The sequence below is a fragment of the Lycium ferocissimum genome, chromosome 7 (genome assembly GCF_029784015.1).
Source record: "Lycium ferocissimum isolate CSIRO_LF1 chromosome 7, AGI_CSIRO_Lferr_CH_V1, whole genome shotgun sequence".
NCBI classification, from domain to species: Eukaryota; Viridiplantae; Streptophyta; class Magnoliopsida; order Solanales; family Solanaceae; genus Lycium; species Lycium ferocissimum.
In genome coordinates this window covers 37,605,655-37,631,316 of record NC_081348.1, presented here as the reverse complement: position 1 = coordinate 37,631,316, position 25,662 = coordinate 37,605,655, and the positions used below count along the sequence as shown (strand labels likewise).

The 25,662-nt window shown below is 32.7% G+C and overlaps 1 protein-coding gene and 2 pseudogenes across 2 annotated transcripts; all 3 read left to right on the top strand.

Moving 5' to 3' along the window:
• Positions 1–1,614: 1,614 nt before the first annotated feature.
• Positions 1,615–3,152, top strand: LOC132062810 (protein ENHANCED PSEUDOMONAS SUSCEPTIBILITY 1-like; annotated as a pseudogene).
• A 3,019-nt stretch (positions 3,153–6,171) lies between these two features.
• Positions 6,172–7,832, top strand: LOC132062809 (protein ENHANCED PSEUDOMONAS SUSCEPTIBILITY 1-like; annotated as a pseudogene).
• An 8,435-nt stretch (positions 7,833–16,267) lies between these two features.
• On the top strand, positions 16,268–18,951 carry LOC132064809 (uncharacterized acetyltransferase At3g50280-like). 2 transcript variants are annotated; one of them, XM_059457930.1, is made up of 2 exons: positions 16,268–16,424; positions 17,399–18,951. In XM_059457930.1, exon 2 carries the CDS (start codon positions 17,424–17,426, stop codon positions 18,825–18,827), a length of 1,404 nt encoding a protein of 467 aa, XP_059313913.1. In that variant the 5' UTR covers positions 16,268–16,424; positions 17,399–17,423; the 3' UTR covers positions 18,828–18,951. The 2 variants fall into 2 exon arrangements, with proteins under 2 accessions (XP_059313913.1, XP_059313912.1); XM_059457929.1 differs by having other exon boundaries at positions 17,391–18,951.
• The last annotated feature ends 6,711 nt before the right edge of the window (positions 18,952–25,662 follow it).

Here is a 25,662-nt window from a genome sequence, read left to right as displayed (position 1 = left end):
TTGTATTGGTATGGCAAGTTCAGAGTACTGTCCTTTCACATGACAAAGAAAAATATGACGATCTGAATTTAGTTGTTAAGCTTTACTTGAATCAAGCTGATTGCTTTTTCATAATACAGGATCTTGCCAAGGTGCTGCTATATTTTTTATGCAAACATATTGGTAAAAGATTTTTTTTGTTTACAAGAAAGGGAGCCAATGATATCCATTTTTTTTTTTTTTTTTGTCGTCAAACATTTAATTATATAAATGAGTTGCAACTTGCAACTCGGGTATTTTGTTGTTAAAACACTTGCTAATCTTGATCAGAAGATCTACTTATATTTTGAAGAAAATGGAAGAGTCTAATTTTTAATGGAGCTCAGCTTCACCAAATGGTTCATTTTCAGTTTTGTAGCTATCCCTTCTTAAGCCTCGGATAGTAGAATGCTAGCTTGGAAAATTTTGATTTTTTATTTTTTTTAAATCAATCTTTCCTCCATTGCTTTAATTTGAACTTTTCTTCAGGGAATATGGTTTCAAGGCATTTGAGATTCTATTTTCTGAAATTCAGCAACATAGAGAAAGTTTGGAAAAAGGCTAACGATGATAAAAGATTAAAATTGCACTTGCAAGGACGGAGATTCCAAAGAGCATTCAAGATTAACATATAGAGAATGATCCTCTGTTTTGATGATATTGAGACGGAGCAGCCAATTTACAATATTAATGTACCTGATTTTGAAGCTATAACTTCAATGTGTAGACATATAAAATATAATTGGTAAATTCAATTAAGATTAACATATAAAATAGTATTGTTAAATTTAGACATTTGAAGAATAGTAAACAATATTTAAAAGTTTCAGAATGAAAAAATAAGGTACTTATGTTATATTAAAAGGAGAGTGGTGGATAGCGATATAAAGCTAACTCACAGGTTAATTAAAAGTCATAGTATTTTAAAATTTTATTATTAGGGGAAATAAGACGACAATTAAATTTTAGTTAATGCGATATAATTGAAGTGCCTAGACAAATCAGACCACAATGTGAAATGACTAATATTTTTAATATTGTCCACGCACCGCGCAGGTAAGTATACTAGTATATTTAATAGACCTTTGAAATTCAAAGAATCTATCATAGTATAAGAAAATTAAATGAGACCTTTGAAATTCAAATGAAGTGTCTATCATCCAAGGGTTCGAATCCCCACGTAAAGAAAATTAAATGTAATAAAAATATTTTAAAAAAAAATCTAATCCTACGTCTGGATGTAATAAAAATATTTTAAAAAAAAATCTAATCCCTCGATCTGGCTCCTCTCAATTACTCATTTCCCTCCTTCTCATCGAGTTGGTTTTGGATGATTAACACTTGTTATTAAAGTTCAAAAGGTCTTGGATTACAAGTACAACAATCTGGCAAGTTTTCTAACCATAGTTAATAAATAGATTTTAGTAAATCTCTAACGTTGGTAAGAAAATCTTGCTTAGAGTCAACGTTATGAATTTTAGTAGTACTAATAGTTTAAGTCTAGAGCTCTAGTAAGAGATTAACATGACCGTAATATTATAAGTACCTTGCTTGGAGCTTCTTCCTCATTTGTAGATCTCAAGGTGATTGAAAGCTATGGCCTCCAAGGTATCCATCATGTCAACATGGACAATTAAAGCTGGAGGGAGTCTGATTGAAGAGCGCCATGCAGATAATTGTAAGATAATTGAGTTGACACCATGGGACATTCTAGAGCTTCATATTGAGTATGCCCAAATAGGACTTATCTACCACAAGCCTACATCTCAACAAGTAAGAAATCTATCAAAATCAACCAAAACTAGTTCATTAATTGATCATCTTAGAGTTTCACTATCTCGAGCTTTAAATTTCTTCCCTCCATTCGCGCCTCGAGGCACCGCACGGAACGCGAGAATGGAACCACTTCTTTTTTTTCATTAATTGTAACAATGCTGGTGTTCAATTCAACCATGCAATAGCTGATGGTGTTACAGTTAATGATGTTCTAGATTCTAATTGCGTTCCTCATGTGGTACACGATTTTTTCCCATTAAATGGAGTCAAAAACCTAGAGGCTACCTCCCATCCATTTTTAGCAGTGCAAGTAACTGAGCTTGTGGATGGCATTTTCATTGGCTGCACAAACAATCACGCGTTAGTTGATGGAACATCTTTTTGGCATTTTTATGGTTCATGGGCTGAGATATCTCGCGGTTCTAATGTTATCTCAAAAACTCCCTCTTCAAAACGCCAATTCCCTTTCAAAATTGACCATTTTTGTAATCGCATTTCTATACCGAATGAAAGAGTCAATGCAGGTGATAAATTCATTCCATCACAAATGTTGCGAGAAAGGGTATTTCATTTCACCAAAGAAAATGTCTCCAAACTAAAAGCAAAGGCCAATCTTGAAATGAACACCACAAAAATTTCTTCTCTTCAAGCTGTGTTGGCTCACGTTTGGCGGTCCGTTATACGTTGTCGTCGTCTCGATCACAACCAAGAGACTACTTTTGAGGTATCCATTAACATGAGAGAAAGATTGAATCCTCCTTTACCTGAAGGGTTCTTTGGAAATGCAATTTACCCTGTTACCATAACAATCAAGACAGGAGAACTACTCGAGCATGGATTCGGATGGGCTGCTTTACAAATTAACGAGATGATTGCTTCCCATGACCATGAAAAGTTGAAGTGCATATACGAGAGTTGGATGAACGACCCTGAGGTAACAAAATTCAGCGATTTGCCAAATAATTATTTTATGCTGCACAACTCTCCGCGATTCAATTTTTATAAGTATGATTTTGGTTGGGGGAAACCAGTTGCACATAGAAGTGGCATGGGAAACATTTTAGAAGGGAAAATAACAGTGTCACCTGGGCTAGAAGAAGGGAGCATGATTCTTGAAATTTGTCTTTCTTCAGAGACGATACAAGCATTGGAGGACGATATAATATTTGGAGAGTTTGTGAACACACAAGTTGTTGGTTTAGAACGAACAATTCGAGCTCGTATTTAAATTATTAAGTGCTTCTTATGGTATTTCTTGTTTGATTGTATGCATGAATAAGGATAAATACTGTCTAAATTTGCTACAAGCTTCTTTACTTATGAATCTTTGTGTCAATCTGTCTCAGCAATATCAATAATATATAGAGGCGTTAAGTTGTGTCTCATGGCTGCTGTTTGTATTTGAGAGGCTACATTGTTTTCATAAGCAGTATTAATTAATTAATTTCTACATAGATTATATTTAATCTAGCTATTAAAAGGTTGCCAATCTCTAAATGTTAACCATTATTGAGTTGCCAATCTCTAAACAATTAAATAATTTATTAGCCTTGCAAGAGTACTTTTTTAAAATAAGCACACGTTAAATTTTCAAGATATTGTGGATCGTGGAGCTATGCTTAGAGAGTGGCAAGATATATTAGCCTTACGAGAGCACTTTTTAACGCACTCATACAGATGCAATTTGTAAAAGATTGGCGTGTAAAATGTTGCTCGTGAAATAAAGGTGTGTCAACGGGATTAATTTCATAACAAGTTATGGGCAGCGAATAGAGGGATTCCCTCTGTTCAATTTTATTTGTCCACTATTTTAAAAATAAATTTTCATTTTTACTTGTCTAAGATAATTTTTTTCTTTCTGTTTTACCCATAGTATTAAATATTCACTTCAAATCATTTTTTCAAATCCAATAAAAGTATGCAACAATTAATATGGGTAAATTGGTAAATTATGCGCTTCATTTTTTTAAACAACGTGAAAAGTTCAAACTGGACAAGTAAAAGTGAACGGAGGGAGTATTAAGCTCAAAATGCTCAAAATAATTGAAATAAGTACCTCCAAAATAAAATACACTAAAACTTGCTTAAAGTTACTATAAATTTCACTATTAGCTTGTCTCAAGCTATATAAAGAAAAAATTAATAACTATGTAAGTCGACAATGACACAAATATATACTCTTCCCTACATTTTTATTTATCCTGTATACTAAAAGTAATTGTCCATTTTTACTTGTCAAAATTAAATGATAATTTATCATTTTATATCTATTTTACCTTTCTTATTAATTATTGAGTTGAAAAGTTTAAAAAATTATGACTACATAACTTTTAAAGTATATTTTATTAATTTCAGTTATTAGATTACTCATTTTTTTTAGGTATAAATAATATGATAAAATTGTCATTTGAAGTGAAATTGATGAAAAGTAAAACGACATAGGGCGTAGGAATCAAATGCGCATTTACCCCATTCCCTTTCTTTTAATACAAACTAATCACGGGAACAAACAATTGGATACACGTAACAGAATTCCAACATTGAGAATCCACTAAAACGCCATATGAGTACCACCACCACCTGGTTCCCAAAAAAAAAAAAAAAAAAAAAAAAAAACCCTTATGTCCACCATCTCACATACAGTTACTGGTTAAGTCAACCGTATCTCCCTTGTCTCATCCTTTGTCCAGTTGCCAACAAATATTCCGGTTAATAAGCTGTTCACAGTTATTTAACTTCAGATTTACCTAATACAGAGGTACAATTATATCTTGTTCTATTACCTTTAATACTTTTGAATTCTTGCAACGGTGATTGCTTGTTGTTTAGACACAAAGCATTTCTATTATGGTTGATATTTATTTGATGAATTTATTCCTTTAGTTTGAATCTTGATTATATGTTTGAATGAGACATCATGCTTAGAACACTTTTCCATAGTACCTAATAATTGTGATTTGTGAAGTTGAAATTATGGACTCGAGCCGCGATGCATTAGTGCTTCTAAGAGCAGTGTGTCTACTAGTTTCACCAAAACAGCCTATCTGGAACTCATAATAGTCCATGAAGAAGTATTTATTGAGACTGTGGAAGCTATTTTAGTTTAGTAATGTGATCAAATGGATCAATAACAGTCTCACTAAGGTTTCACATGTACAGCTGGAGTAATTGCGCTGTGGGGGTTGCCGGATAAAATTAAAGAAAGGGATTTGGACCTTAGATTATTTTATTAGTAGTTTATTTCATCAATGGGACCGGTAAGAGCATGCTTCAGGCCTGGCAACATGGATAGGCAAGCATTAGGTCGTCTATGTGTGCTTGAATTGTGTGACTTAAAAGTGAAAGGTTGTCCTTTTGGGAAATATTTATTTGTCGAGGCATGCCCTGAGTACTTGTAATAAAGCAAGGCGATGTTGATTTTCAGTCTTTCTTTTCCTTCTTTTAGCAGGGACAACTTTAAGCCTACTTTGTCCGCATGCTTATGTATCGTTGAAGTTTATTCAATTGAGTTTCCATTTAAGCTAATACAAGTCAATAATGCAATCGTGCTAAAATCATGGGCCTCAAGGGGTGTTTTCTCCTCTGGTGAAACATTGTCTAGGGGTGTATAGCAAAGGGCCAAACAGAAAACATTAGTGGTTTGGTTTGGCTTGGTTTGGTGTTAAGCCTAATTGGTTTGGTTTGGTTTTTGTCCGCATGCTTATTCGATTTTTAAAATATTTTATACATAAAAATATTTATTTGTAATGTAATTTGTAAATATTTCTTAAAATTTTTCATAGTTTTTTGTCTTTTATAATATTATTTTCCTTAGAATTTTGAATGCGATAAGTTTTATACAAGATTTTAGTAACTCAAATAAAGTCCTAATCAAAACCAATTGCTAACAAAAGAAATTCAATCATGGTAATGTTGGATATCTATTCGTTAGTTTTGCATAATTAGTTTAGAGCGTAAAAATACCTCCATGTAATTAATACTTATTACCCATACTTATTTTAGCATAACTTAGTATTTAGATTAGTCATTTTCTTTATGTCTTATTAATTAGAATTTTATTATCTTTTTGTTGAATATTTTAATACGATGATCACATTTTGTATTATTTTTCTTAAGAAACACCTTAGTTATATAATTGTATCTTACTAGGACTAGAGAAATATTTGAAGTAAAAGTGATATGTTTTGTATGAAGACTTTTTTGGGAAAAAACCCGAAAAACCCAAAAAAACCAAATAACCCGAGAAAACCCGAAGTTGAAAAACCTGAATTTTATTGGTTTGGTTTGGTTTATAAATTTAAAAACCGACACAATTGGTTTGGTTTGGTATTTGAAAAAAGGCCAATCAATGTCGCTTTTTAATTGTCACTTTCATTTTGAAACTTTTTGATCTTTAAAATATAAAGTTCCTTTTTTGGAGTTAAAAAAAAAAGAAGGCGTGACATGTGATTGAAAGCTATGGCCTCCAAGGTATCCATCATGTCAACATGGATAGTTAAAGATGGAGGGAGTCTGATTGAAGAGCACCATGCAGATAATTGTAAGATAATTGAGTTGACACCATGGGACATTCTTGAGCTTCAAATTGACTATGCTCAAAGTGGACTCCTCTTCCACATGCCCACATCTCAACAAGTAAGAAATCTATCAAAATCAACCAACACTAGTTCATTAATTGATCATCTTAGAGTTTCACTATCTCGAGCTTTAGATTTCTTCCCTCCATTCTGCGGCCGCCTCAAGGCTGCCACAGAGCAGAATGGAACCACTTCTTTTTTCATTAACTGTAACAATGCTGGTGTTCAATTCAACCATGCAATAGCTGATGGTGTTACAGTTAGTGATGTTCTGGATTCTAATTGTGTTCCTCATGTGGTACGCGATTTTTTCTCATTAAATGGAGTCAAAAACCTAGAGGCTACCTCCCATCCATTTTTAGCAGTGCAAGTAACTGAGCTTGTGGATGGCATTTTCATTGGCTGCACAACCAATCACGCGTTAGTTGACGGAACATCTTTTTGGCATTTTTATGGTTCATGGGCTGAGATATCTCGCGGTTTTAATGTTATCTCAAAAACTCCCTCTTTGAAACGCCAATTCCCTTTCAAAATTGACCATTTTTGTAATCGCATTTCTATGCCGAATAAAAGACTCAATGCAGGTGATAAATTCATTCCATCACAAACGTTGCGAGAAAGGGTATTTCATTTCACCAAAGAAAATGTCTCCAAACTAAAAGCAAAGGCCAATCTTGAAATGAACACCACAAAAATCTCTTCTCTTCAAGCTGTGTTGGCTCACGTTTGGCAGTCCGTCATACGTTGTCGTCGTCTCGATCACAACCAAAAGACTACTTTTGAGGTATCCATTAACATGAGAGAAAGATTGAATCCTTCTTTATCTGAAGGGTTCTTTGGAAATGCAATTTCCCCTGTTACCATAACAATCAAGGTAGGAGAACTACTCGAGCACGGATTTGGATGGGCTGCTTTACAAATTAACGAGATGGTTGCTTCCCATGACCATGAAAAGTTGAAGTGCATATACGAGAGTTGGATGAAAGACCCAGAGGTAACAAAATTAGGCGATTTGCCAAATAATTATTTTATGCTGCACAACTCTCCGCGATTCAATTTTTATAAGCATGATTTTGGTTGGGGAAAGCCAGTTGCACGTAGAAGTGGCATGGGAAACATTTTAGAATGGGAAAACAACAGTGTCACCTGGACTAGAAGAAGGGAGCATGATTCTTGAAATTTGCCTTTCTTCAGAGACAATACAAGAATTGGAGGAAGATATATTTGGAGAGTTTGTGAACACGCAAGTTGTTGGTTTGGGATGAACAATTCGAGCTCCTATTTAAAGTATTAAGTGATTCTTATGGTATTTCTTGTTTGATTGTATGCACGAATAAGGAGAAAATGTACTGTCTAAATTTGTTATAAGCTTCTTTATCTATGAATTCTTGTGTCAATCTACCTCAGAATAAAGCATCATAGCTGCTGCTTGTTAGGTCTGTCATTTGCAATAATATTATATGGAGGTGTTATGTCTCATAGCTGCTGCTTGTTTATATGAGAAGCTACATTGTTTTCAAAGTAGTAAGGGGCAAAATATTTGCTTATTGCATCATTTAAATTTAGCTATTAATGAGTTGCCAATCTCTAAATGTGAGTTTAAAGAGTTGTCAATATGTAAACAATTAAATAATCTATTAGCCTTGCAAGAGTGTATTTTTTCCTCAAACACGCTAAATTTTCAATATCTTGTGGATCGTGCAGCGACACTGAGAGTGGCAAGATATATGAGCCTTACAAGAGTACTTTTTAAAGCGCTTATTTTTTTTCACCAAGTACCGTGCACATCTTACCAAAATGGTATGTATTTGACACAATTTGGAAAAGGTTCATGTACAAAAATGTGGCTAGTGAAGTAAAGGTTTGTCAAAATGATTTCATAAAAAGTTATGGGCAAAGCATATATATTTAAGCCTAAAATAATTGAAATACGTGCCTCCAAATTAAAATAAACTAAAACCTTGTTTAAAGTTGTGAATTTCGCTATTAGCTTAAGTCTGTAGATTATTTTTTTTTTATTATAGAAAGCGGGTTTGGTCGTCAACCCACTCTTCTATAATAGTATAACCAAATCCGCTCTTCTATAATAAATAATGAATTAAAAAAAATTAAGGTGGGGTTCACGTGAAGAATTTGGAGAAAATTACAAAAAAAAAAATGGTGGGATTCACGTGAAGAAGTAGGAGATAATTACAAAAACAATATTAAGGTGGGATCCACTTGAAGAAGTAGGAGACAATTGCAAAAAAAAAAAAAAAAAAGACATTTAAATAATGATAATAGTAGGCTTAGAGAAAATTTAAAGAGGAGAAATTCAGGAAAAAAGAAATAACGATTTAAATTGAACATAAAAATCGCTAAGAAGTCATAAAACCAAAAGATTTAAAATTTATACCTTTGGGTATAAGTTTAGACACATAATATCACACAAATAATAAATATATTGTTTATGCATTTTGTACGTCGGAATATTTTAGGACAATATGCGGGAAGTTAAGAAACTATTTTATCAAATTATTTTAGTGCATAAGTTGGTTATGAATACTATTTATGAATATTATTGGACGGAAATATTGAGAAAGGCTAAGGGCAAGAAGAGAAATTCGCCAAATGGGCCGTGGAAATAATGGACCTTGACAAAATGGTAATATTGAGAAAAGTCGTGGGATGAAATAGTAATTTCACAAGATTCAAGAAAAAGGGTGGAAATGATGACAAATAAGTCATCTTTTGTTAAAGAATGTTAAGAAAAGAAAGATCAACAAAAAGGAAGAAAACTATCTTTGAGGGAGAAAGGAACATGAAAACATAATTGAGGGACTTAAGAATAAATATGGAAGTGGATAAAGACATGTATATATATTTATGTCATCATTTTAATTGATGAAATTTCAAGAAAGAAAAAAAAAAAGAGATGAAGAGATATCTCAAGGAGAGGTTCCCAAGGAAAAAAAAATTTGGCCATGAGAGTTGATCGAAAAAATTATTTTCTTCTATGTTTTCTAACTTGGAAGATGCTAAACATCATGGAGCAATCGTTGGGGAGAATTCTAGCCCTTGTTCATGCAATTCCCCACTTAAGTCATGAGAGAGAGAACTAAGTGAGAAAGGTGAGTTTTAATTCTTTTTTACATATGTTATGGTGATTGTGAGTGTTGTAGCATATGGAAATGAATAAAAATCATGAATATGTGAGATTGAAGTGAGAGCCGTGTGCATATGTGTTTGGGGAGCGAGAACAATTTTATTTAGTGTTTGGTTGATATTGTTATGGACGTTTGAGAAAAAAAAAACGTGTTGAAACATAAAATTCATGAAGTTGTGTGTGATGGTGGCTTTCCGAATAGTGGTTATGTGGAGAGAAGATGAATCAAATTTATTTAGTATTCTTGGCTATTGTTGTTGAGAATTATATGATGAAAATGAATGTTTGATGGTTCAAATTGAAGTAGTAAGTGTAAGCGGACTGATTTGGAACGTTATGTGATTATATATTTCTTGTGTTGATGGAAATGAAAATGTTAACATATGGAATTGTCGATAATTTATGAAATTGAAAGAAAGGAATGTATTATATGTTCTAGTGTAGTTGAAGAATTTCGGGTAAATTAGCCTATGGTTTGAGTTGTTTGGAACATCATATGGAATGTTTGAAACGTTTTGAAATCATGTGTGAAAGGCCTCGGAATAATATTTAAACGAATGATCATTGGTGTTAGTTGGAAGGCATGAAGGTTATTTGAATTGAATATTGAAGTATTGTAGAATAATTGTTTGTATTGTTGTTGGTTTGGCGGGTTGAATTCCGGATTGTTGTTGATTGAAATTTGCCAAGTTGAACTTGGCGGGATGGAGTAGTTACAAGGAAATCTTTGCCGAAATTTCGGTAGGCAAGTGTACCTTAAGATTGACCACTAAAGGCTTCTAACCAAGGTTTGGTAAATGCGACCATTTGTAGATTTTGGCGGAGTTGGAGCTCGAATTTGGAGAATATATAGCGGAAAATGTATGTAAGGCTTCACCCTTCTTTCTATGGCATGTCTTAGGCATACTAAGTTGGATACGGGCCTCGGATCATTCTATTCTCGAAATCCAAGATTGAAATTACTATTCATTCGGTGGGGTGAAGTAGAACTTGCACAAAATGTTGGAAAGACTTCTTATACATCGACAACTTACACAAATAGGACTCGATTACCCTAAGACCCTCCTAAGTGACGCTATGAATTGTAATATACGTAAATTTGACAACCATCATTTGACCCGAGGTGGGGAGAGACTCTCTCTTATTGCCCTATTTGACTTATTTTCATTCTATAAAAAAGTTCTTGGTTATTACTTTACTAAATAATAAGCTTTACCAAATATAATTTAAAAAAAAGGTAGTTTTACTAATAAATAAGTCGTTTAGATATTACGGTGTAAAAAATGGAGGTATTATGTCTAAATAAGAATTGCTTGTTTAAATGAGAAGCTGATTTTTCTTTTCTAAAAGTTTACAAATGTTTTCCAAAATATTTTTTCTGCAAAAAATCATTTAAAGTTTAGCTATGACTAATGAGTTGCCAATCTCTAAATGTGATTTAAAGACTTGATCAATATGTAAACAATTAAATAATCTATTAGCCTTGGAATAGTATATTTTTTCCTCAACATGCACACTATGATTTTTCAAGATCTTGTCTATGATCGATATGCTATGACATGTTCTACGTTGATAGGCAAGATTATTGTTCCTTCAAGGTGAGACAAAGCGAGTGATTACTTCAATGCGATCTTATTTTTTTTCACCAAGTACATGATTTCCTTACCTCTGGTATGTATTTGAACAATGGGTTGGAAAGGTTCATGTACAAAATGTGGCTAGTGAAATAAATTGTTTGTCAAAATGATTTCATAAAAAGTTATGGGCAAAGCATATATATTTAAGCCTAAAATAATTGAAATACGTGCGGTACTATGAAATATGACCAAATAAGCACTAAAACCTTGTTTAAAGTTGTGAATTATGCTATTAGCTTAAGTCTGTAGATATATTTTTTTATTATTATTATTATAGACTTGACATGACATGTTCTATGTTTCTATGCGGTTATTGTTCATGTATACATTTCCTACTATGTTATTATTCATAAATAATGAATTAAAAAAAAAATTAAGGTGGGGTTCACGTGAAGAATTAGGAGAAAATTGCCAAAATGAAAAAAATAATTGGCAAGCTCCCACGTGAAGAAGTAGGAGATAACGTGCTCTGATTAAAATAAGACTTTGCGGGGATCGTGGGTCTAAGGTGTCGCTTTAAAAGTTTCCTTTGGTTGAAAAAAAAAAAAAAAAAAAGACATTTACTAATAATGATAATTTACTTTGAGAAAATGACGAAAAGATTTTCAAAAAAAAAATTTACTATGTATTTTACTTTATCTTGTCATAAAAATCAAGAAGTTCATATGTGTAAAAGATTTAAAATTTATACCTTTGGGTATAAGTTTAGACGGGTGCCCGTCACACACAAAGTCGGGGTGTGACAATAATATTAAGAAGACGAAATATAAACGGTCGAGAAACGTATACAAATATTTTCTTAAAATGATGAAGTTAGTCTATGCTTAAAAATTTAAAACTAGAATAGATGCTAACACATGAAAGCGCTTTTCAGTGTTGTTGAGCAGAAAAAGATGATGGCATGAAACTCGGTAGGAGAAGATGTATTTCAAATCTTTCAATTGGAGAATCAAAACAAGGAAGTCATACATGGGAGAAGTGGATTAAGTAAAATAATTTATTGATATTTTTAATTAATTGAATTATAATACTTTTTATAATAAAAGTTCCATAATTATATTACTAAAAGGTACTTTCTCTTTCCTAATTTATGTGACATAGTTTGATTATGCATGAAGTTTAAAAAAGAAAGGAAAGACCTTTAAAACTTGTGGTCCAAAATAAGTCATAGATATTTGTGTGGATTTAAATCATTTTATTAAAAGTAAAAGGAAAAGTTCCAAGTTAAATGATTTCTAAACATAAATATATATATCATTTTTTTTTTTACAGATTAAAAAAAGTGTGGTATTATTTTTTGTGTTAAACCCGTGTTGACACGGGCTTTTATAATCTAGTATAAGAAACAGAAAAGGGTCAAATATATCCCTGAACTATCAGAAAAGGGTTAAATATACCCCTCGTTATACTTTGGGTCCAAATATACCCTTCTCGTTATACTTTGGGTCCAAATATACCCATCTTCCTTTAAAATTGTCCATGGTGAGCATGAGATTTGATGCGGCACTAATAACCCGACGAGGTGGACACCACATGGCATGCTACTTCACCACCCCAACTCATTTATCCCTCTCTTCCCCATCTTCTTCCACCACTACCATCTCCTCCGCTCCACAATCTTTGCCACCATTAGTACCACCACACCACATAACTTGAGGTTCCCTTGATTATGTGTTTTCACGTTAAAAGAATTGAGATTTTTGGTTCCATTCCTTTGATCTCATTGTTCTAGGATCGTGTTCACTTTAGAAATATATTGGCTGATTTGAACACTGACACAGCATAATTCTTTGAAATTGATTGGTCTCAAGCAATAGTATTATATGGGGTGATTTTGTGAAGTATTTTCTCTTTTTTTGCATCTAACCTTAGGCGTGTATCCAGCTTTGAATCTCTTCAACCAGTAAATAGGTACAATTTTTCTGTCCAACTACACGTGATAGACATTTTGCTGCTATCTGAATAGACAGTTATTCATTTGCGATTGCCCTCTATTATGATATCACTGTTGCAGGTAAACAATGGTATCTAGGTTCTTAGTGTCTGATTTTCATTCTTCTAATCAATTGCTTAAAAACATGGCTGCTTCTTTCTCTTCATCGTCAAGTTTCACGCACTTAGTTAGCACCATCGGGGAATGCGAAAGGCGAAATTCCAATCGGAGATGGTGGTGTGGTAGTGCTAATGGTGGTAAAGATTGTGAAGGTAAGGAGATAGTAGTGGTGGAAGAAGAAGGGGAAGAGAGGGATAAATGGGTTGGTGGTGAGGGGACATGCCATGTGGTGTCCATGTCACTGAGTTGTCAGTGCCACGTCATATTTTATATTCACCATGGATAATTTTAACGGAGAAAGGGTATATTTAAACCCAAAGTATAATAGAAGGGTATATTTGAACCCAAAGTATAGTGAAAAGGGTATATTTGGACCCAAAGTATAACGAGGGGTATATTTAACCCTTTTCTGATAGTTCAGGGGTATATTTGACCCTTTTCCGTATATGAAATTAAGTCGGTCAACATAACACAAATACTATATTCTTACCCGTACACCTGCACTGGGGGACACTTCACAAGCGCTCGAGGCCAGAACCAAAATGACCCCAAAAAAAAAAAATCTTTTGAACCAAAATACCCCAACAAAAAAAAAGTGACAAAAGTACCTTTAGCGTAGTAATTTACTGCGCTAAAAGATTTAACCGTAATGGCGCGGTTAAGTCCTTTAACGCAGTAAAATACTGCGCTAAAGGTACCCAGTAAAAAAAAATTCTATAACGCAGTAAAATACTGCGTTATAGAAACAGTAAAAAAAAAAAAAATTTGGCCAACTTTATTTTTTGCAACACTTAGTGTTTTTTTCATACTTTGACCAACGATTAGTCGTGTGTCAAGATGCCGAAACTTCAATATTTAATATAGAACCTGATATTTTTTTCTGCGTATAATAATGCAGGCTCAATACATCAAAGATACGTAAACATTCGGATCGTCATTTTAGGGGTTGAAAAGGTGTCCGAAGTAAATTTTGTTTGAAAACTTTAGGTTAAGTGTTCTATATACATAGACGTCCATTTTTGTTTGAAAACTTGTTGTCATTAGCTTAAAGTTTTTTATTTTTAGGGTTTAGATTTAAGTGTGTTATTTTTAAAAGCGTAACTTTATTTCGAATGTACGCGATTTTTTGCGATCGGACGTCCAATTTATACAATTTTTTTTTTTTGCAACATATTCGAAATAAAGTTACGCATTAAAAAATAACACACTTAAGGAAAACTTAGTGTTTTTTTCATAAAAAGATCACAACATCTTATTTTAATAAATCTTTTCTTTGCAACACTTAGTGTTTTTTTATACTTTGACCAACGATTAGTCGTGTGTCAAGACTCCGAAACAATCAATATTTTATATAGAACCTGATATTTTTTTCTGCGTACTATAATGTAGGCTCAATACATCATGGATACGTAAACATTCGGATCGTCGTTTTAGGGGTTGAAAAGCACTCAAAGTAAGTTTTATTTGGAAACTTTAGGTCTAAGTGTTTTATTTTTTAAGGTTTTGATTTAAGCGTGTTATTTTTTAATCAAGACATAACTTTATTTTGAATATAAATCTATTTCTAAAAAATATAAGGTGAAAAACTAGTTGTAAAGTGGTCAAACTTTAGATGGTCATAACTTTGCGTTGGGATGTCCATTTTACGCGATTTTTTTTTTATCTTGCGTATTTTTTCGAGATCTACGCGGATAAACCGCCAATTTTTTAAAAAACCCTTGTTATCCTATTCAATTTTAATTTTTCCCCAAATTGGCTTGAAGTTTTTAGTTTTCTTTACTTATAATATAATGATACGCAATAGATTTCAACGTAAAAATCCCGCGACAATGTATCTGTGAATGTTAATTTCACTTTTGTGGTTTCAATTTTTCAAAATAAAGCTGACTAATTTTCTCGACGTATAAAGTTGACTAAAATACACTTAAATCTAAAGTTTTAAAACAAAACTTACTTCGAAGACCTTTTTCAATGACGATCAGAACGTTTACGTATCTTGATGTATTGAGCCTAAATGATGGTCTATATAAAATATTGACGTTTCGGAGTCTTGACACACATTTACGTATCGCTTGATGTATTATTTAGCGCGAAAGAATTACACTAAAGGTACTTTTGTCACCTTTTTTTTTTATTGGAATATTTTGGTTACGCAAAAAATAATAAGCGCTCCCCTTTTATGGATTAGATTCTATATAAAATATTGACGTGTTTCGTTAGATGGACAAATCTATTTTGTTTTAACTACAGTTATAATATAACTTTAATAAACCCTCTTCGTCTCCTCTTTACTTTATCTAACTTAGATTTTTGTCCTTCTATTTTTCCTTTTCGTCAATTTCAAGATGGCTCACTTCTGTTTACTTTCAAGCTTCATTTCTCTGAAGGATTTTTAAAAAGAACGTCAAATTCAGGCTTATAATTTAAAGCATTTTTTAATCTATACGTGATATGTTCAAGTTTACTACTCGATACTTTGAGATGCAAAAGCATTATGCATCTTCACGATTCGATTTAACATTCCGTGCACAAAGTCCCTGCTATCATTTAGGAAATTATTTCATAATATATACCTGTGGACTTTGAATATTTGGGAACAATGGACGGCATTTCTTGTAGTGATGCCACAAGAAATAATATATCCGTAGAAGGAGGAGACATAATATATAGGTGTGGCACAGCATTATCATTTATCCAAGATCACATTTCTGAATAATGCCGTCCATGGACATTGAATATTTGGGAACAATGGAAGATCATTAATTACCAAATCTATAAACAGAGAAATGCAGAAGAAAGAGAGAGAGAAGAGGAGAATAACTCGAGAAAGAAGGAAGAGAGAAGAAAGTGAAGAAGGTTAAGAAGAGAGAGATTTGTTCTGGGTTATGAAAGAGAGAAAAGTGAGCAACAAATTTAACTATAGTTAAGACCAAATAGATCTTGTCCATCTAAACTAACTTGGGACATGTGTCAATAATCGAAGGCTCCATCGGACCATACTGGAGGGAGTTGATCTTAATGCCCTTTTTATATACAGTAATAAAAATCAGGGGAGCAAAACAAATTAGATGCACATCCAGGAGTCATATCATAACGCACCCATCAAGTTTAGAGAATTCCAACATTGAAAAACCACTAATGACTAAACCGCCATCTCCATAGCCGGAATCCACTCGTCCAAAAACCACCTTTTACTTCCAGACTTCCCAAATACACAGGTTCAGTTCTATCTTGTTCTATTCTCTTCATCACTTTTGAATTTTTGCAATGGTGTTTGCTTGTTATTTACACACTATTCATTTCTATTATGCTTTGATATTTATTTGAAAAATTTGTTCCTTTAGTTGGAATCTCAAATGTTTGAATGAGACAGCATGCTTACAACACTTGTCCGCAGTTACAAATAATTGTGAAGTTTGAAATTATAGACTCGAACCGAGATGCATTAACAATACTTCTAAGAGCAGCGTGTCTACCAATTTCACCATAGCGGTCTATCTTGAACTCATAATAGTCTATGAATAAGCATTCGTCGAGATTGAGGAAGCTATTTTTAGTTTATTAATGATTTAAATGGATTAGACAATAACAGTCTCATTTAGGGTTCACATGAACAGTTGGAGTAGTTGGGCTGTCCTGAAAACATGGATAGGCAAACATTAGTTTTCGTCTACGTGTGTTTGAATTGTGTGATTTAAAGGAGAAAGGTTGTCCCTTAGGAAATTAATGATTTTGCTGAGGTATGTCCTGAGTACTTGCAATAAAGCAAGTCTGATCATCAAGTAGTGTATACTAGATTTATTTTCAGTCTTTCTTTTCCTTCTATGAGTGGAGACAATTTTAAGCCTATTATGTATGTCGTGTTTGTGTGTCGCTGAAGTTTATTCAATTGAAATTCCATATAAGTCAATAGAGTCAATAAAACGACCGTGCTAAAATCACGGGACTCCGAGGAGTATCTAATCCCTCGGGCTGCAAAATTCCTTAATCGAAATCTCTGTCGCAAATCAGTTTTGGAGTCAAAACTTATTTTAAACGGGAATTTGTTTAAATAGGTGACTTGACAATATACCAAAACTCTGTGTCAAGTAATGACTCATTTTCTTTAAATAAATCCCTTCATGAAACATTTTCACTTTCATTTTGAAACCTTTTGATCCTTTTTTTTTTTTTTTTTTCAGGAGGTTGAAAGAGGGTGTGACGGGTGATTGAAAACTATGGCCTCCAAGGTATCCATCATTTCAACATGGACAGTTAAAGCTGGAAGGTGTCTAATTGAAGAGCACCATCCAGATTCTAAGATTGAGTTGACACCGTGGGACATTCTTGAGCTTCAAATTGACTACTTTCAAACTGGACTTCTCTTCTCCAGGCCTACATTTGAACAAATTAGAGATATATCAAAAGCAACCAGCACCAGTTCCTTGATTGATCATCTTAGAGCTTCACTATCTCGAGCTTTAGATTTCTTCCCTCCATTCTGCAGCCGCCTTGACACAACCGAAAACGAGCAAAATGGCACCACTTCTTTCTTCATCAAGTGTAACAATGCTGGTGCTCAACTCAACCATGCAACTGCACATGGTATTAGAGTCAGTAACATCCTGGAGTCAGATTACAATCCAGACGTGGTACGCGATTTCTTCCCTCTAAATGGAGTCCGAAACCAAGAGGCCACCTCCCAACCTTGTTTTGCAGTGCAAGTAACTGAGCTTGAGGATGGCATATTCATTGGCTGCTCAAACAACCATGTGGTAGTGGACGGAACTTCTTTTTGGCATTTTTACAATTCTTGGACTGAGATATCCCGAGGTTTTAATGTTATCTCAAAAATTCCTTTTTTGAAACGTCAATTCCCTTTCAAAATCAATCATTTCTCTAATCGCATTTGTATACCAAATGAAAGAATCAGTGCAGGTCATAGATTCAGTCCACCACCAATGCTACGAGAAAGGGTATTTCATTTTACGAAAGAAAGTGTAGCCAAGCTAAAAGCAAAGGCCAATCTTGAAATGAACACCACCAAAATTTCATCTCTTCAAGCTGTATTGGCTCATGTTTGGAGATCTGTAATACGTTGTCGTAGTCTTGATAACAGTCAAGAAACTACTTTTGAGGTATCCATTGACATGAGGGAAAGATTGAATCCTCCTTTACCTGAAGGGTTCTTTGGAAATGCAATCTGCCCTGGAACCATAACGATCAAGACAGGAGAGCTACTCAAGCATGGACTAGGATGGGCTGCTTTGCAAATTAATGAGATGATTGCTTCCCATGATCATGAAAAGTTGAAGTGCATATACGAGAGTTGGATGAATGACCCTGAGGTAGTAAAATTGGACGATTTGCCAAGCAATTACTTTATGCTGCACAATTCTCCACGATTCAATTTTTACAAGTATGATTTTGGCTGGGGAAAGCCGATTGCGCATAGAAGTGGCATGGGGAATATGTTAGAGGGGAAAATAACAGCGTCAGCTGGGCTAGAAGAAGGGAGCATGGTTCTTGAGATTTGCCTTTCTTCAGAGACAATACAAGCATTGGAGAATGACATAATATTTGGGGAGTTCGTGACCACACCAGTTGTTGGTTTGGAACGAACAATTCGAGCTCGTGTCTAATTAATTAAGTGCTTCGTATGGTAATTCTTGTTAGATTATTTATATGCATGTATAACGAGAAAATGTAGTGTCTAAATTTGCTCCAAGTTTCTTTATCTATGAATCTTTGTGTCAATCTGTCTCACCATCGTCGCAATAATTGTTGGAAGAAAAATTCGAAGTTGGAGTAGGAAACTCAATTTGTTTAAGATTTGGGTATTTATTTAATTCGTATTTAAATTGGATAATATAAGAATTGCTTTTCTAGTTCTTAGCTAAATTAGATTTTGCACTATTATAAATACGAGTGGCCCCAGCTATTTTCATGAAAGTAAAAGAGAATTATTGAGTTTATGGATAAATTATTTTCCTTCAATAGTAGTAATAACTAATATATAGAGGTGTCAAGTTGTGTCTTAGAGCTGCTGCTTGTGTATTTGAGAAACTACATTGTTTTCAAAAGTAGTATTGTACTATCTTTTGAGATGTTTTATTAATGAACAAGTTTCTAGACAGTGTGTATGTCTCATGCAAGTAGTGTATACGATATGAATTATAGTTGAACTACAACGTAATTAGTAACATAAAGTTTAAAATGGAAATACAAGTTAAAATTGAGCTCGAATTTTTTCTCCATATAATGTTACAATGAATAAGAGTACTGCGCTTTTTTTTCTTTTTTTTTTTTAAATGAAAAAAATGGTACTTTTCTAGTTGTTTTCTTTCAACTATCTGTATGTTTTTAATTGTTCAGCTGTGGAAAGGATTACTTGCTTCCTTAATCCCCCAACGTGCATACCTAGGATTTCTTGCCATGTTGGAAATGGAAAATTGGAAATTGAGCGATGAACTGCACAAGGGTTTTACCGAAAAAGATCACGGAGGGATTAAAAGGGAGAATTCAAATTTCCTAGCTCTCTTGTTCTTTCTAGATACATACTATAATAGAGCAGTACTGTTGTAATTGTTAATGCCGCCATTGCCTATCACACCAAAGGAACACTGAACCAAACAAATAAGAGCCGACACAAAAGAGTTTTGTTTTGTTTTCTATTTCCTAGTCAGTTACTATCCAAAAAAAAAAAAAAAAAAAAAAAAATAACTACCCTTTTCCTTCCGCCATCACTGTGTGCTCCTACAACAATGGAGTATACATTTTTAAAAACTTATACTTCGTGATTTTTTAAATATCAGTAACTTAAGTTTTGATTGTCTTAAATTAGGCAAGAACAGACAAATCCGACAGTTAAATACTGAGTCTGAGTGAGAGGTTCAACTATCTTCTTTCAACGGAGTCCATAAAACTAGTTGAAACTTTATTTTTTCATACTTATTGTCTTTTACTTCATATAGTAACATTACTATTATATATAAGAGGGAATGTGAGGACTTTTGTAGTCCTCACAATAATTTCCCAAATTTTTAAAAACTTTTTCATTAATTACTTTTATGTCCTAATTTTATTTATTTAAGTCAATTTTTTTGTTTTTTTGTTTTTAAAGTCTACTTTTCAAAAGCTATCATTATTTGATTCCATTTGATATATTTTAGTTCTCTTACAATAATTTTCAAATTTTTTTAAAACTTTTTATTTAAGTCAATTTTTTTGTTTTTTGTTTTTAAAGTCTACTTTTCAAAAGCTATCGAATCTGGGGACTTTTGTAGTCCTCACAATAATTTTCAAATTTTTTTAATTAATTACTTTTAGGTCCTAATCTTATTTATTTAAGTCAATTTTTTGTTTTTGTTTTTAAAGTCTACTTTTCAAAAGCTATTTTTTATATATAATATATATCGAACCTCCTACCTCATTTTTCACGTTCTTTGATTTTCGATTGGTCTTCGATATCCGCATTTGAGCCCACTTAACAGATAATTCGCCGCATCGCTTTATTCGGGGAGCGCTTCCTCCAAAGATTTTTTTTTCATATCCATGTTCGAACTCCTAATCCTCGATTAAGAGAGGAGCAAACTCATGTTGTTTATATGGGGCCCACAATTTTTTTAAGTTTAATATCGCTTGAAGTTAAATTATGTATTTGTCTTAAAAGTTCATTAACTATGTATAGATTATTTATTTAGAACTAAACGAAGGGGGAAAATTAGGATACATAAGTTATAATGTCAAATTCGGTTCCAAATTTGATTTGAATTAAATAATTTCATCAAAAAGGAAGTTAAAATATTAAAGGAGTGGAATGAAAATTTTGCTTTCATATAACTACAAATTGAAATGGGTATATTTGTTGTTGTTATATGTTGTACACTTGTACTAACACAAATTATATTTCTTTAGTTAAAATATCTACTTTTATATTTTGAGTTTGGGCCCGGGCTTAGCACGGGCCTCACATAACTAGTTAGTATTTATAATGGCGAGGATCAATTCAAGTCAATAAGATGTTAGCCATGTGTTTTAAACACATTATCTTGAATGTTGTTGTAAAAACTTTATTTAATAATATGAAAATTTGAGTAATTTAGTTCAAATTTTAAAATATCTTTCTTTTGTCATATATATTTCGTACTTCTTTTGACGATCTTCAATATTATCTAAAAGAAACTAAAACAATAAAATTATCGGTAAAAAAATTGTGGGCTTTAAAAGTTTGGAGGCCTAAAGCAAAGGCTTTGATAGCCTTACCCTTGAGTCACCCCTGAACTCCAATAAAGTAAACTGTCTCACATAATACGGACCAAAAAAATAAACTATCTTAAATAATATCACTTTTTTTTTTTTTAATAATCTGCAATTATAATTTTGGAAAATATCACTAAAAGCAAGTTGAATCCTAATTTTACTTCTAACCGTAATTGTTATTATTAAAAGAAATTAATTTATTATTTTACTCAAACAAAGCCAGCTGTCCTCTTTTTCCTTGCCTTTGATTTTTTATGATCTTAGATTGGAATGTGACGTAACTAATCAACTAAACCTCATTTCGTTTTGATTTGGAGGAATTTTTTTTGGTCTCGTAGAACTCACGCCAACTATGTGGTGTTTCTTTTTGTCTCACAATTTTCAACCTTCGAGGATCTTTTAATTAAGGGTGACTTTTGAGTCCGAAAAAGTGACCACACTAATGGTTGGTTTGGAACAAACAATTCGAGCTCGTACTTAAATTATTAACTGCTTCTTATGGTATTTCTTGTTAGATTATTTATATGAAAGAATAATGAGAAATGCGGTGTCTAAATCTGCTACAAGTTTCTTTATCTATGAATTAGTGTGTCAATGTATCTCACGATAGAGAATCATAGCAATAATATACAGAGGTGTTAATTTATGTCTCAGAGCTGATGCTTGTTTTATATGAGAAGCTATATTGTTTTCAAGCTTCTCTCCTTTTGGGGCAAAATGTTTGCTTATAGTTCTTTCGATTAGGACATTGGAATAACATCAATGTACTCTACAAATAGTATTCCCTTAAGTCCTTTTAATCTGTCACTAGTGAATTTATCTACGCTTCGCGCGATCATAAAAATATAAATCAATTTTTAAAAAAAATTAACATGCTAATAATTAATTTAGAAATTATCTCTCTTTTATGAGAATGAATCATTTATAAATAGCATATTTTTGGATTAACTAATATTTTTTTAAAAATTAGAGCATATACTTATTTTCAATATATGAAGTGCATTTAAGTTTTATTTAATTAAGAAAAATTCAAAGAGTATTAAAATGAATAAGGCTCAATTTTTTTAAAAAAAAAAATTATATAAATTTCTATTGAGAGTTGTCAATGGATTAGAAACTTATGCATGTCGCATAAAATTCTAAAGTGATTTGAAACTCTTTGATTGTTATTTGTGGCACAATTTGATCATTCTTCTCAGAAATGCTATGCAATTTTATTAAGAGTTTCTTCTCGTTGTCATCTAAACCTCCATAATACCAATCTAGGAGACTTGGATGTTTGCCTTTTATTTTCACCTTTTAAAACTAAGAGTTCGTTCAGACCATTAAAGTTGTCAAATGGGCATGAAATGATACTCCTCTTCTCCCTATATAAGTTTACCAAGATATAGTATTTTTACAAAGAAATTCCCAAAATGTAAAGAACTAAAGTTATAAAATATATGAATGCTTTTAGAACATCATTTCTTATCATCTACTAACCTTCAAAAAGAGAAATTTGTAAATGCTTTTTATAGAAAGAAACTGAAGTAATCATAAATTAAACGACATTTTTACAACCATTTTCATGGGAAGAACAGAAAACTTGTCTTCCGGATTGCAAAGCAAATATAAAAGAAAAATATCAAATCCCACTCCTTAGTTCTCAAGGTTGTACTTTTACTTTCTCATGCGATCTTCTTGATTCTACCTCGCCTGGCTAAAGAAAAGAAAATTAAGTGTGTTGTTAGAGGAATACCCTTGTAATCAAAATAACAAAAATAAATTACAATATTATAATAAGATACAAAATTGAATATTTAAATGGAATAATTATCTGTAAGTACATAAAGCGCAAACATATGGTTCAATATTGAGTATTACACAAAGCTATCATTTTTATCATTTTGATGAAGCTAACAATGAAAATCAAAAAGAAGATTGTTACTACATAAAGAAAATTAGTATTGAATGAAAAAATAGAATGCAGATTGAGAATAATTAATAGCATACTGTTAAAATACATTCAAAGCTTTAAAAGAAAAAATAGAATTCACCGTAATAGTCTTTCAAGCTTTCAACAGGAAAGGAATGCCAGCTCTCTAAGAATTTAGCCATGAAGCACGCACCATATATATTCATTACCTGGAATTTAATAGACCAGTGTTTAGGATGTAATTGCACCATTATATTCATAATTCGGCAGTTACACTCCTCCTTTGGAAGGAAGAAATTAAAAATATATTTAATAGGAGATTAATGAGAAGTAAATGCAAAAAAAAAAAAAAAAAAAAAAAAAAAAAAAAAAAAAAAGAGGAAAAGAATCACTTTCACTGTGGCATATTGGTATTTTTTTATGGCAGAAAATTCATTTCAATTATCTCTTCCCCCTCCCGTAATTAATATTTAATAATAGGTAATAACGTTGCGGTATTTATCCTTTTCCCTTTCCATAGACTTTTTACTATTAAATATATTACAATTATCCATTAAATATCCTAATTGTACGCCCTCTTAAGTACCTATTTTATTACAACCTTTAAGACAATAGAGAAGGAAGAGAGAGAGATCTCAAGAAATGAAATAAATACTAATAATGAGGAAATATATATATATATTTGGAGGTTTTCTAGTACAAAAAATGAGACAAACTTCAAAATTATGAGAAAAAAGATAAATAGTGATGACGGCCAATGAGACATGCACATCACATTGCTCATTCCCAGCTTTATAGATATATATTGATTAAATTCCTTAGGCGCAATAAGACTGAACTTTTTTAAAAACTAAAAAAAAAAAATCTTGATTTTCTGAATTGACAAAATGCTCCCAAACAATCAACAAATATTATCTTGTTAAGGTCATAACTTGCATAACATGTTTGCTTAATTAATTAATTTCTATATACATCATATTCAATTAGCTATTACCATTGTCTAAACAATAAAACAAAGGCAAAATACATCGAATCACACTTAAACTATACCCAAAAAGTCGAATTCACACTCCAACTAATCGGGCGACCTATTTACCCCCTATTCTTCTTTAAACTGGAATTAATACCACCTTATAAGGTATAAAACCACTCTCATGGTGTGAGGTGCTCCACACGCGCGCCACGTCGCGCCGCCATATCGGCCCCACGTCAACGCCATGTCAACCCACGTCAGAAATACAATATATTTATACTTTTTACTTTTTTTTTTAATTCACACTTGTTTTTTTTTATTCATAAAATTAAAGTAAAAAATGATTTTTAAATTTTAATTAAAAAAAATGATTTTTCATCTTCTTTTTCAGTTCACCACCAGCCCCCGCCCCCCACTCCTCCGCCCCACCCCTCTACTCCTCCACCTTCACGCCAAACTGATTTTTCATGTTCTTTTTCATTTCACCACCCGCCCCCACTCCTCCACTCCACCCCTCTACTCCTCCACCTTCACGCCACCCCCACCTCCAAACCCTTCTTCTTCATTTCAAGACCACATTCACGCCACCCCCCACCCGACCCCCTTCTTCTTCTTCTTCATTTTTTTCATCCTAGCCATTATCTTCCAAACCAATTTTGACTAACAAATCACCAACAAACAAAAATTTCAGATTCAAAATTGGTAACCCAACTACATTTTCGATTACCCATTTTAGATTCAACACTTTTGACTAGCCATTTCAGATTTAAGAATTTGAAATGGTTTCAACTTGTGAAAATAATTTGTAATTTATTGGTAATTATTTTTTGCATAATAATTCTAGGAGAAAGAAGATTAGAATGAGAGATATGAATATGGTAGAAGATTGACCGGAAAAAATGGAAGTTTGCCTAGGAAATTTTTCTAGATAAATTTTCCGGTTACATTTGTTGATGTTGTCCCTTTATAAAAGATAAAAGGTGATCTCCTTCAGAAAAGAGGGATTTTGTGGTTTTCATGGGCCATAGCAGTGGCTTGATCCTGTGTGGTGTGATGGAATCGGCAAAAATGGAGTTAATGTGGTGAAGAAGCATTGCACAGATAAAAAGGAAAGGCAAAAGAAAGTAGCAGAGGAACAAAAAAAGAGCAACAAAAGATAAGAGGGCCCACAAATAATTAAGTGCAATTAGTTATGGGACATCCCATTAAAAATAGACACGTGTATAATTTAATCAATTTTTAATATGTTGTTTTTATTTTCACTCGCGCTTAAAAGGATTAAAAAAAATTCCTCTGCCACGTCACGGATAGGGGGTATTAATTCCAG